Raw genomic sequence first — 15,254 nt, forward strand, 5'->3', positions numbered from 1 at the left:
TTTAAAAATTCAATCCAAATTGACTAGCATCAACTAACTCTTCTGCTTCTTTCTTCTCTTACTCATGCTTACAGAAAAGACAGGCCTACAGGAAATGGACTTTGTGCCATATTAGTGGTAGTGATGATGATGATGATGATGATGATGATGATGTTAATGATGATGATGATGATAACAATTAGGATAATAATGTATGCCTTACCTGTTGAATTGCAACAGCTGAATGTTAAGTTTCTTTTATGAGACTGCCAGAGAAAAAAATCCAATAATTGTTACAAAATAGTGTTTTACATGTAAATTTTAAAATATATTCTAATCAACAACATAAATTAAAATAATTTATAATTTAACTTGTATATATTTCAATTGTCACATTAAAACATTGTTTGACATTGGCCATAATCTTGTGATAATTACTTAATTGAAAATATTGTCAGAAGATTATGTAGTCCTTGTTAAAGTACTGTATTTTCCATTCCTTTATTTTAATGGTTTAAATCATTTGTGTGTATTTTTAGCAAAAATTCCTTTTATAAATGAATACAGTGTCTTGTGTTCTCACATACATTGTGGATGTTAATATTGTCTTATATTCTTTTTAGGTATATTGTCTTTATTCTGTAATAACAATAAATAAGTCTATATAAGAAATGATTGATTTCTTCTGTTCAAATTTTCACACCATTTTTCTTAGCTTCCATTCTAAAATTTTAATGGAAAAGTTTCATCTATCAAAATTGATTTATTTATAAAGATACATTTATGTCTTACATATTTTCATCCTTAGAGACTTAGTTTACCATATTTTTTCTTTTTATATTTTCATTTATTTTAAACTATCTTATTAAATGTAGAGTGAATAGAAGTCTTTTATTTTTCTTATTAAAATGAAACTCTAATAATGACCTGAATGTAACTGTATGCAAAAATAATACAAATTTGAAATATTTGGATGGCTAATCAGTAAAAACTGTATTACTAATGAGCCAATTTTCCATTTGCAAATTTGCTTCTTGCCTACAGAAGAAAATATTGAAGGATTATTTTAATAATTCTACATAGGGTCTTTTCTGTGATATGTTTCTAAATGAATCTATTGTAAGAAATCCACTCCATTCTAAACTTGAACTTGATAGCTAAAGCTTCCGAAACATAGAAAACCTAAATTTATGGGTTTTTTCTTATTGTTGTTTTATTTTAAAAAGTATATGTAGAAGTTTATATATGGCTGTTGATTATCCATGGGCCATATAATAGATTCAGTGGTTAATTAGACATTTTATAAAATTTCTTGTATATATTAGTAATTACAATAGTATATAGCACTTAGACTTGTTTACCACCCCCTTAGGCTTTACAGCAGTCTCTGGGCAATTTACAATTTCAGAATATTGCTCCCAACACTCTGGGTCCTCATTTACATTACAATTACAAAGCTATTAAAATTTAATTTTCTTAGGAAAATATAGCTTTAAAAGACATACCCACAAAGCTTATTTTTTATCAGAAAACAGAAAAAGCAGGAAAAGAGGAAAAGAACTTGGATTTTTTCTGGGATAGGGTCTTCGAGAATACAGTCAAAAGGTTTCCAACAATCATATTTGTAATATACTCACTAATATTGAATAATATTTCGAGAATACAGTCAAAAGGTTTCCAACAATCATATTTGTAATATACTCACTAATATTGAATAATATTTCAGTTTGACCAGCCAAATGGCCTAGATTTTTTGTTTGAAATATTGGGTTTATTGATAAACAAAGAAAGATCTCTGGATGTACTACTATAGAGTTGTTGTTTTTTTTAAAAGAAAAATGCATTTTTTTTCTCAAACCTAACCTAAATCTTTAGTTAGTGCATATAAAATTTTATTCTTTTCAGTAATCTGGCGCTAAGAAAAGAAGTGGCAACTTTATGCAGTAGAGCTTTGTCTCTATTGTGACAACAACTATAACAGTATAATGAACAGTTATATCTCACTTTAGATATATGGACAAATAAAATATGCTTTTTGACAAATTCATAAGCAACATAAATAATAAAAGTAGGGTAGGTCCCTTCTCTTACTCTATGGCTTCATTATCCATGAGTTATTTATCCTTATGAATGAGGGAATTAAATAAATATTTTCTTAAGATCAACTATATGACTAGAAATTGTTTATCCAGGGAGCAAAAAAAAATCTGATTCTTTCTATGAATATTACAAAGTAGAAATCCAACAAGAGCACACCATATTTATTATTCCTCAAATCCTTTATGTCAATTAGATTTGGTTTCTGATTATACATATTAGGTAATGACTGGATCACAAATTATAACTGAATAATTAATTCATTCAATTTCTATAGCGATCCATCTCAATGATTCTTAGCAACTTACAATTCAAATCCATTAATGGTTAGAGTTTTCCAGTATTGTGGGATTAATGCAGTGCAACATAATGTTTAAAACTTTCTTGCCATAAGCAGGATGAAAATAATAAGTTGGAATAATATAATGGAGAATTTTACTTGTACTCAGGAAACTCCAATAAAAACACTGTATGGATAATATATATCAGAGTTGAACTGTGGAGTCCTTGGCGCTCTCTGAGCTTGATTGTTTTGTTGCAGACATTTCATTATCTGACTAGGTAATATCATCATTGCTAGTGTGTGTGGTTTTTTCCTTTTTCTGTTTATATACTGGTAGTCCTCAAGTTATGAATTTAATGGACCCTGCCAATTACATTTGTAACCCAAAGATTCGTTTGAGTGATTCATGTCAAATGAACGGGATCACTCCCTGCTTTCACTCACGCATTCGCTAATCGAATACACAAGTTGTTAAGTGCACATGAGGTATCTCAGGGTGGGGAAAACCATGGGGGGGGGCCTAGCGATGGAACAGGCCACCTGCTTCAAACCACCCAAGGCCTCCCCTGACCAAGCTATTCATGCTCCCTCTCCTGGGGTCCCCGCAATTTCTCCCCCCCAGCCACGCAAGGTCATTTATCTTGTGAAGATTTAGCAAGCTGGCTCCTCTTCATCTTCTCTGCGCTGATTTCCTTCCAATCTCAGTGCGAAAAGCATTTGCAAGCTGATGAGATTTTGGATCAGGAAAATAACATTGTTTCAAGCCTCCTGTTAGCTTGCAAATGCTTTTTGCACTGTTCCCGTCTGCCCATTCCAGATCACCATGAAAAGCGTTCAAGATCATGAGAGATCAATAACGCAAGATCTTGCACAACTGATCTTGTGAAATCTTGCACTACAGTATTTTAGGTCTCTGTTCTCTGCAAACCGAATCCTGTACCAGATCTGTGGCAAAGGCCTTTGCAAACGGAAGAAAGTCCATTTTGCAAAGCCTTTTGCCACGGATCTCATGCAGGCCTTAAGGTAGATAAGTGATGTGTCATACCCCATTTTCTGCCTCCAACACAGAGCCCTTGTCCGAGCCTTCTATAGACTCCAGGACTGGCCCATATTTCTCCCCAACCTCCTCATTGTCCGACTCTGCTGCCAGCTCCGCAGGCCGCATGTGTACCACAATATAACCCGACAATTACCTGTAGTAGCTTTCCTGCCAGTGATTTGAAGTGTGAGGGGAGGCGGGGAATATTCTTTGGCAGTTAGTTGATTAGAGTATTGTTTTCTGTTTGCTTGTTTGTTTCTTTGTCTGGTGTTAATCCCTGCTTGTCTTGGTATTCGCTGCTGCAGAGGATGTGGTTTTGTCTTTTTGTTTCCTTCTTAGTTTTTTTATTCTCTTTTGAATGCTGTGTAAATGTGGTTTATCTCTATGTGTCTATCGGTGGTTGATTTTTCTGAATGTCAAGCTTCCAGGAATTCCTAGTGTGTTTAGATTTAGTTTGTTCTTGAATGCTCAATTTTCCAATTGCAATTATGGTAGTCTGTCTCTGTGTTGTGAGTTTAAGGAGTTTTCATGGTGTCTTCTGATTGCCAGTTGGTGTTCATTAATGCACTCTGCTAGTCTTCTGCCTGGCTGTCGTATAGTATATAGTGGCTGTTTTAGTCTTCATACTGTATGATGTAGTTGAACCCTGTTTTTTCTTCTTGCATTATTGGGTCTTTTGGTTTACTTAAGAAAACCAATTCTTAAGAAAACAATACTCTAATCAAGGAACTGCTAAGGAGAAAACCACACACACACACACACACACACACACACACACAAACAAACACAATACCGGCAGGGCAAGCTAGTGTATATAAACAGGGAGCAAACCCACACTAACTATCACTGATAGCACCCTAGTCAGATAATAAAATGTTTGTAAGCAAACAACAAAGCTCAGAGAACACCAAAGCTCCACAGGTAAGAAACTGCTGTCTAGTGTCTTTGAAGTTGAAATATAGCTTGGAGTCTTTGAAATAAAAAAATAACAATTTTGCATACTAGCTAATCATTTGGTTTTAAAGCAAGTGTTTATATATCTTTGATGTCTTAAGATTTTTAAAAGCAGTAGAGATGGAACCATGCAGAGAATGGGATTCTTTAAATCACGACATTTATAATATTCATAACATTTCCCATTACCCTTAGGGATTGCATAAGATTGTTATGCTTTAAACCAAGCTGTGATCTATTTTCTGATAACGTCTAAGGATATAACTGAGGGAGCTTCCCGACTATAAATTTTTACTGTACTGTTTGTACAACCCTTATATGCTAATAGTAGCTTTGACAAAACTAAGAGAAAGAAGCACTGATTTCTACTTGCTTTTTCAGTTCTTCCAATTGGTGTAACAATTCAGTCCAAAGAGAGAGGACAAGCAAATGGGCCACAGTGATGATAATACTTCCTTTATGTTCTGATGTTATTATCTATTCATATAGAGCTTCAAAAGATTCAGTGTTTATAAAAAGCTGCTATAATGCAAGATAGAAATTATGTAAAATTTGATAAGAAAAGAAGCTCCCTGTCTTTTTAAGAATATTCTGTAATTGTAAAAATATACATAGTTATATGCATATTAAGGGGCAAGTGCAAACAAAGTTACGAACCCTCTTTGGTGATCTGATTGTCCTAGCAGCTAACTTCAGAGGCCTGTGTGTACCATATTTGGAGATCTGCCATTGCAGGTAACTTTACAGGATCCCCTTTGCAGCAATCCGACACATTAACATAACTGTTCATTGATAAATGGTTTCATTCAGGAAAAATAGGTTATCCTGTGAACCAGGACATTTCTTTTATTTTACAGGGGAAGTGTTTGTTTTATTTTACAGGGCAACCAGCACTACACTGGAATTTTTCAGTTGGATTTTCATTTTCAAAGGGGACATTGAACATATGTATTACCAGATTTGTAGATCATTTCTGAACTTATTAATGTTACATTAGATGTATGTGTGTATTTGTAGATAAATCAATAAATTGCAATACATTCAATGCCAAACAGAGAAAAGGTGAGAGGGTTCGCTAAAATATATATTTATTTACAAAAATAATAACCTACTGTAGAGCTTCCGTCAATTGTTCAGCTGTTCACCATATTAAGTGCTATATAGTTCCAATTCATTCAACCCAGTTTGAAAATATAAAAGAGAGCATATATCTAAAGTTTAGCTGCAAAATTTGCAGGGCAAAGATGAAGCTATGTCAAAAAGCATCAAAAGCAGTTCTAATGATTTTAATCTCTCAAGCAGAAAATCTTATAAGGATCCATCTCTGCATTTCTCTGGCAATAAAAAGATACGTCTTTGAAGAAAGCACCATATACATTTGCAAAAGATTTGTAATGTGAATTTTGAGGGGAAATCTTGAGTTGAATTCAACTTGTAATCATTATATTGATACATCCATTTTGTTTACTTGCTCATTTTTCTTAATATATTAAAAATCAATTTCCTCTCATCCTATTTGTACATTTTAGAAGTACACTTTTTAAAAATTAATATATAATTGGAGATAATTGCACTTTAAAAAAAATTGCTGGAAGATGGTCATTATAGTCATTCACTGTTGTTTAGTCCATGTGCAAAAATATAGGAGAAATACTTTTAAGAAGATACGTTAGAATTTGAAGCAATGTGATCATTAAACGTATTATATAAATATAATATGTTGAACATTGAAATAGTTCTGGTGAAAGGTAGTATATAATAGTTCTGGTAAAGGCTGGAGAAAATTAGATATAGATATAGATGTATCACTGGTTCCGGACATATACCTCCCTTCCCCTCCCTAAATATTTATATTTGGGGTATTTTTATATTTATTTCTTTAATGAATCAGATTGTGTAAATATCAAGTGCTTTGATCTGATCAGATTGATAACACAGCTTTAATGCCAGAGAAGGCATGTTTCCTAAAGTCACACATGATCTGGCTATATTTAGATTAGATTATTTATTCATACTTGTCTTTTGATGATTCAGAAGCTCTGACTTACGAAGAATACAACTCATTGTTTTAGCTGAGGGCCAGGATATGACCTACTTTGTATTAGGTTTACTATTGCCAGGGACTTTTCAGAATTATGTCTTAGTGCTTTAAATTCCTAAATGGTTTCGGGCCAGGCGTTCTTACTATACTATCAATCTATCCAGATCTCAAGATAAACCTAGAAGACCTGTTTGGAAGGTCACTAGGAAGAATATTAAATCAGCTCTTTTCATTGTTGCTTCCTGAATTCTTTTGCTAGGCTCGTGCATGCAGCCCTTGTGTTGATGCTTTCACCATGCCATATGCCTTTCACAATTCATAATCATTTTTTTCCCCTGATTCAACTTTTGTGGTTATAAAAGTAGATTTTTATTTTAATAGAAGAATTCCTTTAGTTGATTAGTTGAGAAAGGAATTTATAAATACCGAAACAAATACTAAAATTGAATGTTTATATTTGTTCAAAGAAACATCAAAATTATTAACGATTTCAAAAAATTAAATACGCTAGATGTGAATACATTGCTGTGATTAAATTTTTATACAATGTATATATCTTTAAGCTCAGGATACTGTGTGACTTGAGGGATGGATAATGATTCATTAATAAGAAAAAATAATAATTTTGTATGTAGAACTCTTTAATGGGAGACAGCATTATACTCAACACAGAAGGTGTTTGTTTTATATTATTATTATTCCTGAATATAATGAGCAAACTACCTTAATATCTTAAGTTATTCAGCTTACATACAAATCACTGTTTAGAATTTTAAACATGTACTTTCATATAAAGGTGTGAAATCATAGGATCCTCACACTTATTTTGCTTTTGTTTTCTTTAGTATGAGAGCCTACCCAAAAGAAGAATGGAATCTGTTCTTTATTTTGAATAATGCCATGTTGATTCAAGATACCTTTACTGGTTTAAAATTCATATAACCTGAAAAATACAGCTTTTAGGTGTTCCAATTGTCTCAGGGTAGTCCATTAATTATTTTAGAAACAATGCAATTTTGCATATGATATTCCAGAACAACTAATAATTATGTGGCATGTGATTTAATGGAGAGGAGATATGGAGAGGCAGGTTAAAGTTAGTGAAGAGAGAGATGTTTGCTCTTAATAGATGCTCAGAGTACTAAAAGTATGAAGTTCATACATAGTTGTATAAGGTTTTAATGCAATATAAATCTTTTCCTCAAAATTACGATGCTGTATTCTAGGGAACTCTACAACTTTTTTTTTCTTTTAGAATATTGAAAATGGAAGATTTGCAAAACTGCGATACTTTACACATGCAATGGTTAATAATACAGATTTATTAATGGTTACAAAAAGGTAAGATTCTTCCAGTATTTCTTATTTTAAACAAAGCATTTATGTGCACTCTGTAATCAAAATGGTTCCCAGAATTTAGACGTGAGTAGAAAGATAGTTCTTGTCTTCAGGTCTACTATGCCAATGATGGGGAAGGGTGGGGCAGGGAAGTGATGAAAGGAATAACAGATTTCTAGCTATTAAAATTGCAGTTATTATGAACATCTGGTTGTAATTAGTGCTCAATTTACTTTAAATTAGAATAAAAATAATTTTACGATGGACAAAATTGATTTCTTTTAAGCATGAAAGTGAATTTGGAAGTAAATACAGTAGAAAGAACTTGAAGTTAAAGATAAATTGAGTGCAGCAATTTTGATTGCCATCAGGCTTCATTTTTATAGCCAAATAAAAGTGGATCCTATACTTGCGGGAAACCACTAAGATGAAGAGAAAAAGAAGAAGACTGAATGAGAGAATTTTAAACTGGATGTTATATTATATTGAAGATTATTTAAACATTTTTTTCAAAAAAACAGGTTTTATGATTATATTTGTTTTCATTATTTGTTCTGTATTTGTATACAGTGGCATACTGTTTGTGACAAGAGGTACGTTTGGACAGTTAACATGTGAATGGCAGTACACGTACGATGAATTTACCAAGAAACCATTCATTATTGATGGACGAAGGTTGCGCATTGAAGCAAAGGTAAAGTTGTGGATGGTAGAGATGAAACAAAACAAATTATTTGATTAACATTCAAATAGTTATATTTATAATATAAATATTAGATTATTATATTAGTAAGCAATTTTTCCATGAATAATACTTAACTATTATTAACCAATAAAGGATATGTTATCATTTTAAATGTATATATATTTTCATGGAGCTTGAATTGAGTGTATTGATTACAATTCACTCTTTCTTTGCAAATCTTCACCATCTCCCCAAATTATTATTGTTACCTTCCCTTCTTGCTTAGTACCATAGAAAAGTTGCTTGTTGGAAGACAATCTTTTTCACCATTTCTTTCCTCTGGAGGTGTACCTTATAGTTCTGGTCTGGCCAAGAGGCAAACATCATTCCATTATCCTGGAATTATCCATTTTCTGTTACTCTTATTTCCATGCATACAGATTGTCATCAATTTATGACTGGAAGTTACCATGGATCCCCCCCAAAAGCTACTTACAACCCAGTTTCAAAGTTAATGCCATTGTATGCCCATGGTCATGTGCACAAAAATTGGATGGATTCTCACTTATAACTGACCACAGGAAACTGAAGCCCCTCCCCCTGCCTATATCCCCCACATCCCTGTAGGACTTCGGCTAGTTTCTCACTCCAGATTGTTCAATACTCTCCTCCCACCAAGTCACTCACTTACCTTTTGTAGACCTCTGGAACTCACATTGGAGAAGGAAAGCAGGCTGCTCCCTCTCTCAACTAGGGAATATGGTGCCATCCTATGAATGCTGGCCACTACAAAAATCAGACTCCTTTCAGAGACAGGCAGACATTACCTGTACATTACATTCAAAAAAGATGCTTAGTAATTAACCTTTTTTCATTTAAGAGCATTTAGGTTATTGCACAAATCACGATGCAGAAACTTTCCCATGCCAAGCGGGACTTCTGAGATAAACGCTTGCAAATTTTGCAAGAGTTTAACATGCCAGAACAATGAATAAAATGATAGGATTCTCCTTCACTTACTCCCCCCACCCTTTGCATTTGGGATCCTTTCTCAATCAGTACTCTCAAAAAGATTTTATTTAAATAGCTGTACTTAAAATTCAGCTTGTACAATATTAAATATTTAACTTATTGTTTTATATGAAACCTTTAGCATTTTTTTTATTTTAATGACTGGCAAAATATCTACTCTACTACACATACAAGGGTCTCATCTTGTTGCAGAACAGTCTTATGTAGTCTGCTGTCTTAGAAATTTAGTCTTCCCACATAGCAACTTTTTCCAATCTAGTGGTCTCCAGGTGTGCTAAATCAGCTGAAATCCAACACATTTGAGGATATTAGGTTAAGAAGATTTCTGATGAGGCATCTTTTTCTCTAACTGCAGCAGTTAGATGCTGCTCATCCCCCCCCCCACCGAATACTCTAAATGTTCAGAGAGAAAAAGTTTACATTTGAGAGCCAGTCACAGATTGTTTTGGGAATTTTCTTTTTTTTTTTTTTGGGGGGGGGGGGATCTGCAAAACCTAAAAGACATTTTCAACAAATACTAATTTAATTATAGAACTTGTAAATCTTTTCCTGGAATGGAAAAAATAGTTCTGCTAGGTATTTGGAAATTTGCTTTTAATGTACAACTGTATTTGTTTGCTTGTTTATTTCAGGAACGAGTGAAGTCTGTATTTCATGCCAAAGAATTTGGAAAAATAATTAATTTTAAAACACCAGAAGATGCAAAGGTGAATATGAAATGATATTACTACATAATATATTAATATCCTGTTTTGAAGGAATCAACAATGTAATGTACAATATGTGGATAGTGAATAAGTACTTCAGTTGTTGGTGAATTACAATTCCCATTGCTCTTTTTCGATGCTTCTTTGTGATGCTGGGAGTTGTAGATAGATCTGAAGTGTCCAGATATCAAATTTTTCATAGTAGAAGCAGGAAGGCATGGGTGTGACATTTATCAGAGAAGCTGTTTTCATCCAAGTGTGGCTTAACCAGGTAATTCACAGTGGCCATGAGAGTAATGACACCACATGAATTGTTCAGTGCTTAGTTCTATGCTTTATTAATTTGTAACCCCCCCCCTTTTTTTATTAAACAAATAACTTTTGCTTTAACTTAGGTTTGTTCAATGTTTTTCTTTTTAATTTCCACAGTGGATCCTCTCTAAGCTGGAAGAAAAAGTAAAGGAGATTCAACCAAAACTATGACCAGTTGAAGAAAATCAGAACATTGTAGTTGTTTTATATTTCAAAGCATGTGAGACTATTTAAATACAAAGAGATTGACACAGTAATTTTGTGTATTTAAATCAATTGTTTTTTAATCTTCTACATACTATTGAGTGAAAAAAGGTCAGCTTTATCAATAGGCGCAAGCAGCTCTATTGCTGAAAGCTGCTATTGAATTCTGACTTATTTGATTTTGTATTTATAAATATTAATTGTTTAAATCTAAACTAAATTGGTTTTATTTTTAGATCTGCCATTTTTAAATCAACAAGACTAAACATCTTAGCAGAGTCTTATGATGTAGTAATCAGGTTCTTCCATGCTCATAATTCCTTTTATTCTGTTTATTTAAAAGTAATGCTGTACTGATACATCCCATTAATATTCACTGAAATTCATTTTAATTCAGGAAGACTGATTTAACCAGCAGTGTTCTGATATTACCTTGCTGACCTTGCTTTGTTTGAGAAGCTTTTTGTTTACTAATAGATATAAATACATATGTATATAATGAGGTGATTTAATTTTTGATACAGATAAGTTTATGGTACTGTAACACCATTTTTAATAATCACATTTTTATATAATAAAAAAATTAACAAAATGTTCTGTTGTTACACAATTAAGCAAATATCTATCAAACAAAATAAGAAATTTTAGTGATTTTTTGCATGGCGGTGGTCAAAATGAAGTCAGAAAACTATCAACACAGCTTCATGTTTTAAAGTACTACTTCATTTAGGCATGAGCTATATTTGGGATTTGAAGTCAGAAGCATGTTTCAGAGTGAATGGGGCTTATATCCCATATGTCAGCACCTCCGTAAAGAAACTGACTTTTTCTGGACTTGCTGAAGAACACCAGGAATATGCATGTGTTTTTGTAGCCACTCTGAAGTACTGCATCAGCTTTGAATAATAGTTTTTCATTTAGGAATGAGTTACATTTTGGATATGAAGTCAAAAGCATGTTTCACAGTGAGCATGTCTTGTATCATACCTCTTGGCATCTCCTTAAAGCAGTGTTTCTTAAACTTGGCAACTTGAAGATGTCCGGACTTCAACTCCCAGAATTCCCCAGCCTACTGGGGAATTCTGGGAGTTGAAATCCAGACATCTTCAAGTTCCCAAGGTTAAGAAACACTGCCTTAAAGAAACTGTGTCTTCTTTTGGACTTGCTGAAAATTCCAGGAAAATGCATCCATGTGTTTTTGTTCCCACTCTGAAGTACTGTTTCAGCTTTGGATCCAAAGTGGTAATACATCCCTGATTTTATCTAAGAATGTCCCCATGGGTTTGTATGTGATTTTGGGATGTGTGTGTGTACAGGGAAACCATGGCTCATTTCAGAATATTTAATAAAGTAATGTTAAAACATATATCAAAATACACACACACACACACACACACACTATCAGATCAGGATGGGGAAAATATTGCACAATGTTAATTTAAGACTATGCAAATAAATTCTGCCTATCCCACCTTTATGACAGAGGCTACTTCATGAAAGAGAAATGGAATGCAAATGTACATAAAATATATTGCATAATACAGATTTGAGTAGTTTGATGCATGCAGTAAATGTCTGCTGCCAGAATATTCTTTTCAGATTGTTTGAAAGATTGTGGTGGAGGAAAACTAGTCTTCGCTAGTGGTGCTTAAACTAATCAAACTGTAGCTTTGTTGTAAAAGCTGAATGAAGTAAATGGCATGCCCAATGTGACAATATGTGTTATGTATTTATAATATATTCTGATACGCTTTATGTAACTGCCTGAGGGAAGTACTGCTCCCCATTGCATTGTTCCACGCTTTTATTTCTTTATATAACTCCTATAAATTAAATTATCAGAAATGCCAAAGTATAATTTGTATTGTGTGGCTCAAGTTTGTGATACATATCTAGGGTCTCTGACTTCACATCACACACTTGAGCATATTCAATCACTGCATTAATTGTGCAGTAAGGCCAACTGTATAGCATCTTTAAAGATATACAATAAATACATATTTAGCTTTTCAAAACTGTTTCAATTGACCTTATTTGGATGTAGTTTTTATTTTCTCATCATAGCTGCTTTGTTTATTTTAAATAGGCACATGTGTAAAATGTTTTGTTAGATATTTAGGCTGCATTTCATTCAGTAACTCAAGGATGTTGCTGAAGGACCATGAAAGGAGGAGAAACAGCTTGGATTGAGAGGAGAAAAGAACCAAGAATACTTGTTCAAGACCAAATCTATGTTTAAATAGAGAAATTCATTTATAGGTAGTCATTGAATTATGAACATAATTAAGCCTGGCAATTACAGTGGTAAATTATGAGAGTTCTAAAGCAAGACCCGTTTTTTAAAAAATCTTTTTCATGACAGTCATTAAGCAAACACCAGGGTCGTTAAGTAAACACCATGGTCATTAAGCAAACACCACAGTCATTAAGCGAATCCATTGTTTACTGTGGATTGTTTTTTGCTGGAAACTAGAAGTAAATGCTGGTTTCCAGCAAATAATCATGAATCGTGGTCACACAACTGCAGGATGCTGCAAACTGCCATAAGTGTGGCCATTTGCTTAGTACCAAAAATACAGTCAATGATGGTGGGGCAACACTGAAACTTTGAAACCTAGTTGTAAATAGCTTTTGTGGAGTTTGTCAAAACTAAATTAAATTAAATTTAGTTAATTTTTTAAAAATGTATGAATTGTCAGCTCTTTATAAACATCATCATGGCGCAACTTTCATGGTCTTCTGTACACAGATATATTTATAGGTACTGGGAAGGTTTCTTTACTAGATTAAACAAAAATACTGAGGGGAAAATGTGTAAACTAAATTACATAATACAGCTGATGGGTCAATCTTTTTAATACACCATCCAATCATTTTTTGCTTTAAAAAAAAATTAACAGGGAGATGCAAGCAATTATATCAGAGGGTTTTTATCAAATGCCACTGCTATTATTCAAATAACTTGCATAAAAGCCTTTCACAATAAAGCTCTACCTTACTACCACCATCTCATAAGCAAATGTCTCTTAATTTCAACCATTCTCTTCCTCAACTAGCACAATAACATACCATATTTTTCGCTCCATAAGACACTCTAGACTATAAGATGCACATAGGTTTAGAGGAGGAAAGCAAGAAAAAAAGAACGTTCCTCTGCCTCCCAGCGTCTATCTGATATTCATCTGGCTAACATCTTTGCAGCAAACAGCCTGCCTCCTCCGTGTCTGCTGCCTCCACCCGGAATGCTGGAGCCTTCGCCTCCAAGCAGCTGATGAGCAATTGGATCTGCTTCCTGGAGTACTGCTGATCAGCTGTTCCAGGTGGCTGTGATCACTGCCGCCATTCGCCACTGCTGCCTGTCCTCCATATTTACTCCATAAGACGCACAGACATTTCCACCCACTTTTGGGAGGGGGAAAAGTGCGTCTTATGGAGCGAAAAATATGGTATTTATGCATTGAGAAGAACCATGGATTCCCAGAGATTTGGGCATTGCTGATTTTCTGACATACCTTACACCTTTATAGCAGTAGACTTATATACCGCTTCATAGGCCTTTCAGGCCTCTCTAAGCGGTTTACAGAGAGTCAGCATATTGCCCCCAACAATCTGGGTCCTCATTTTACCCACCTCGGAAGGATGGAAGGCTGAGTCAACCCTGAGCCGGTGAGATTTGAACCGCTGAACTGCTGATCTAGCAGTAGCCTGCAGTGCTGCATTTAACCACTGCGCCACCTTGGCTCTTTACCAAACAAACAGTAATTTGAGGACAGAGTTTGCTTTAAAAGAATGCCAAACTTGCAACATTACATGGTCTCCCAGCCACAATTGTCACCTAGTCATCCGCGAGCTGCACTGGCTGCCAATTGGTCTCCGGACGCAATTAAAGGTGTTGGTTATCACCTTTAAAGCCCTACAAGACTCAGGACCAGCGTATCTGCGAGACCGCCTACTGCCTCCCAACGGCCGATAAGATCCCACAGGGTGGGCCTCCTTTGGATGCCGTCAGCCGGACAGTGTCGGCTGGCGGGCCCCCGGAGGAGAGCCTTCTCTGTGGCTGCTCCGACCCTGTGGAACCAGCTACCCCCAGAGGTCCGGACCTTATCCACTCACATGGCCTTCGGAAAAGATGTTAAAACCTGGCTGTTCCGGCAGGCCTGGGGCTGTTGACCTTATTGTAAAGGTCCAGCCCCAATTAGAAATATATGCGTGTTGGGAATTTTTAAATTATTCTTTTTTTTTTTTTTTTGCTTTTCTTTTTTTCTTTCTTTGTAAGCCACCCGGAGTCCTCCGGGATTGGGCGGCCTAGAAATTTAATAAATAAATAAATAAAAATAAAAGTTACAGCCACGCTCGATCGGCACTTTAGATGCCATACCAATTGAAGCAGCTCACCTGCCTTTCCTTGAACCGCCTCTGATTGCTGCCCAAATATTTGATCTCTCTTCCCTGCCTCATTCTCTTTGTATTGAGTGACTGAAATTGTGAAGCTTAAAAATAAGGATTGCTTTTATTGATCCAACTGTAGGCTGCTGTAGAGTAAGTGAGCTATAAAAGATTTTGAATAGGTAAAACATTTTTCT

The 15,254-nt window shown here is 34.5% G+C and overlaps 1 protein-coding gene across 2 annotated transcripts in view; it reads left to right on the forward strand.

Annotated features, from left to right (window-relative positions):
* The window catches only part of VPS13A (vacuolar protein sorting 13 homolog A), a 110,937-nt gene extending 99,322 nt beyond the window's left edge, over nt 1-11,615 (forward strand). For both annotated transcript variants that reach the window (XM_032214626.1, XM_032214625.1), the window contains exons 69-72: nt 7,649-7,734; nt 8,302-8,425; nt 10,081-10,155; nt 10,585-11,615. In XM_032214626.1, the coding sequence (XP_032070517.1) occupies nt 7,649-7,734; nt 8,302-8,425; nt 10,081-10,155; nt 10,585-10,638 (339 nt within the window). In that variant the 3' untranslated portion in view covers nt 10,639-11,615. The remainder of the gene's footprint in view (nt 1-7,648; nt 7,735-8,301; nt 8,426-10,080; nt 10,156-10,584) is intronic.
* The last annotated feature ends 3,639 nt before the right edge of the window (nt 11,616-15,254 follow it).

Source organism: Thamnophis elegans, chromosome 3 (assembly GCF_009769535.1).
Source record: "Thamnophis elegans isolate rThaEle1 chromosome 3, rThaEle1.pri, whole genome shotgun sequence".
NCBI classification, from domain to species: Eukaryota; Metazoa; Chordata; class Lepidosauria; order Squamata; family Colubridae; genus Thamnophis; species Thamnophis elegans.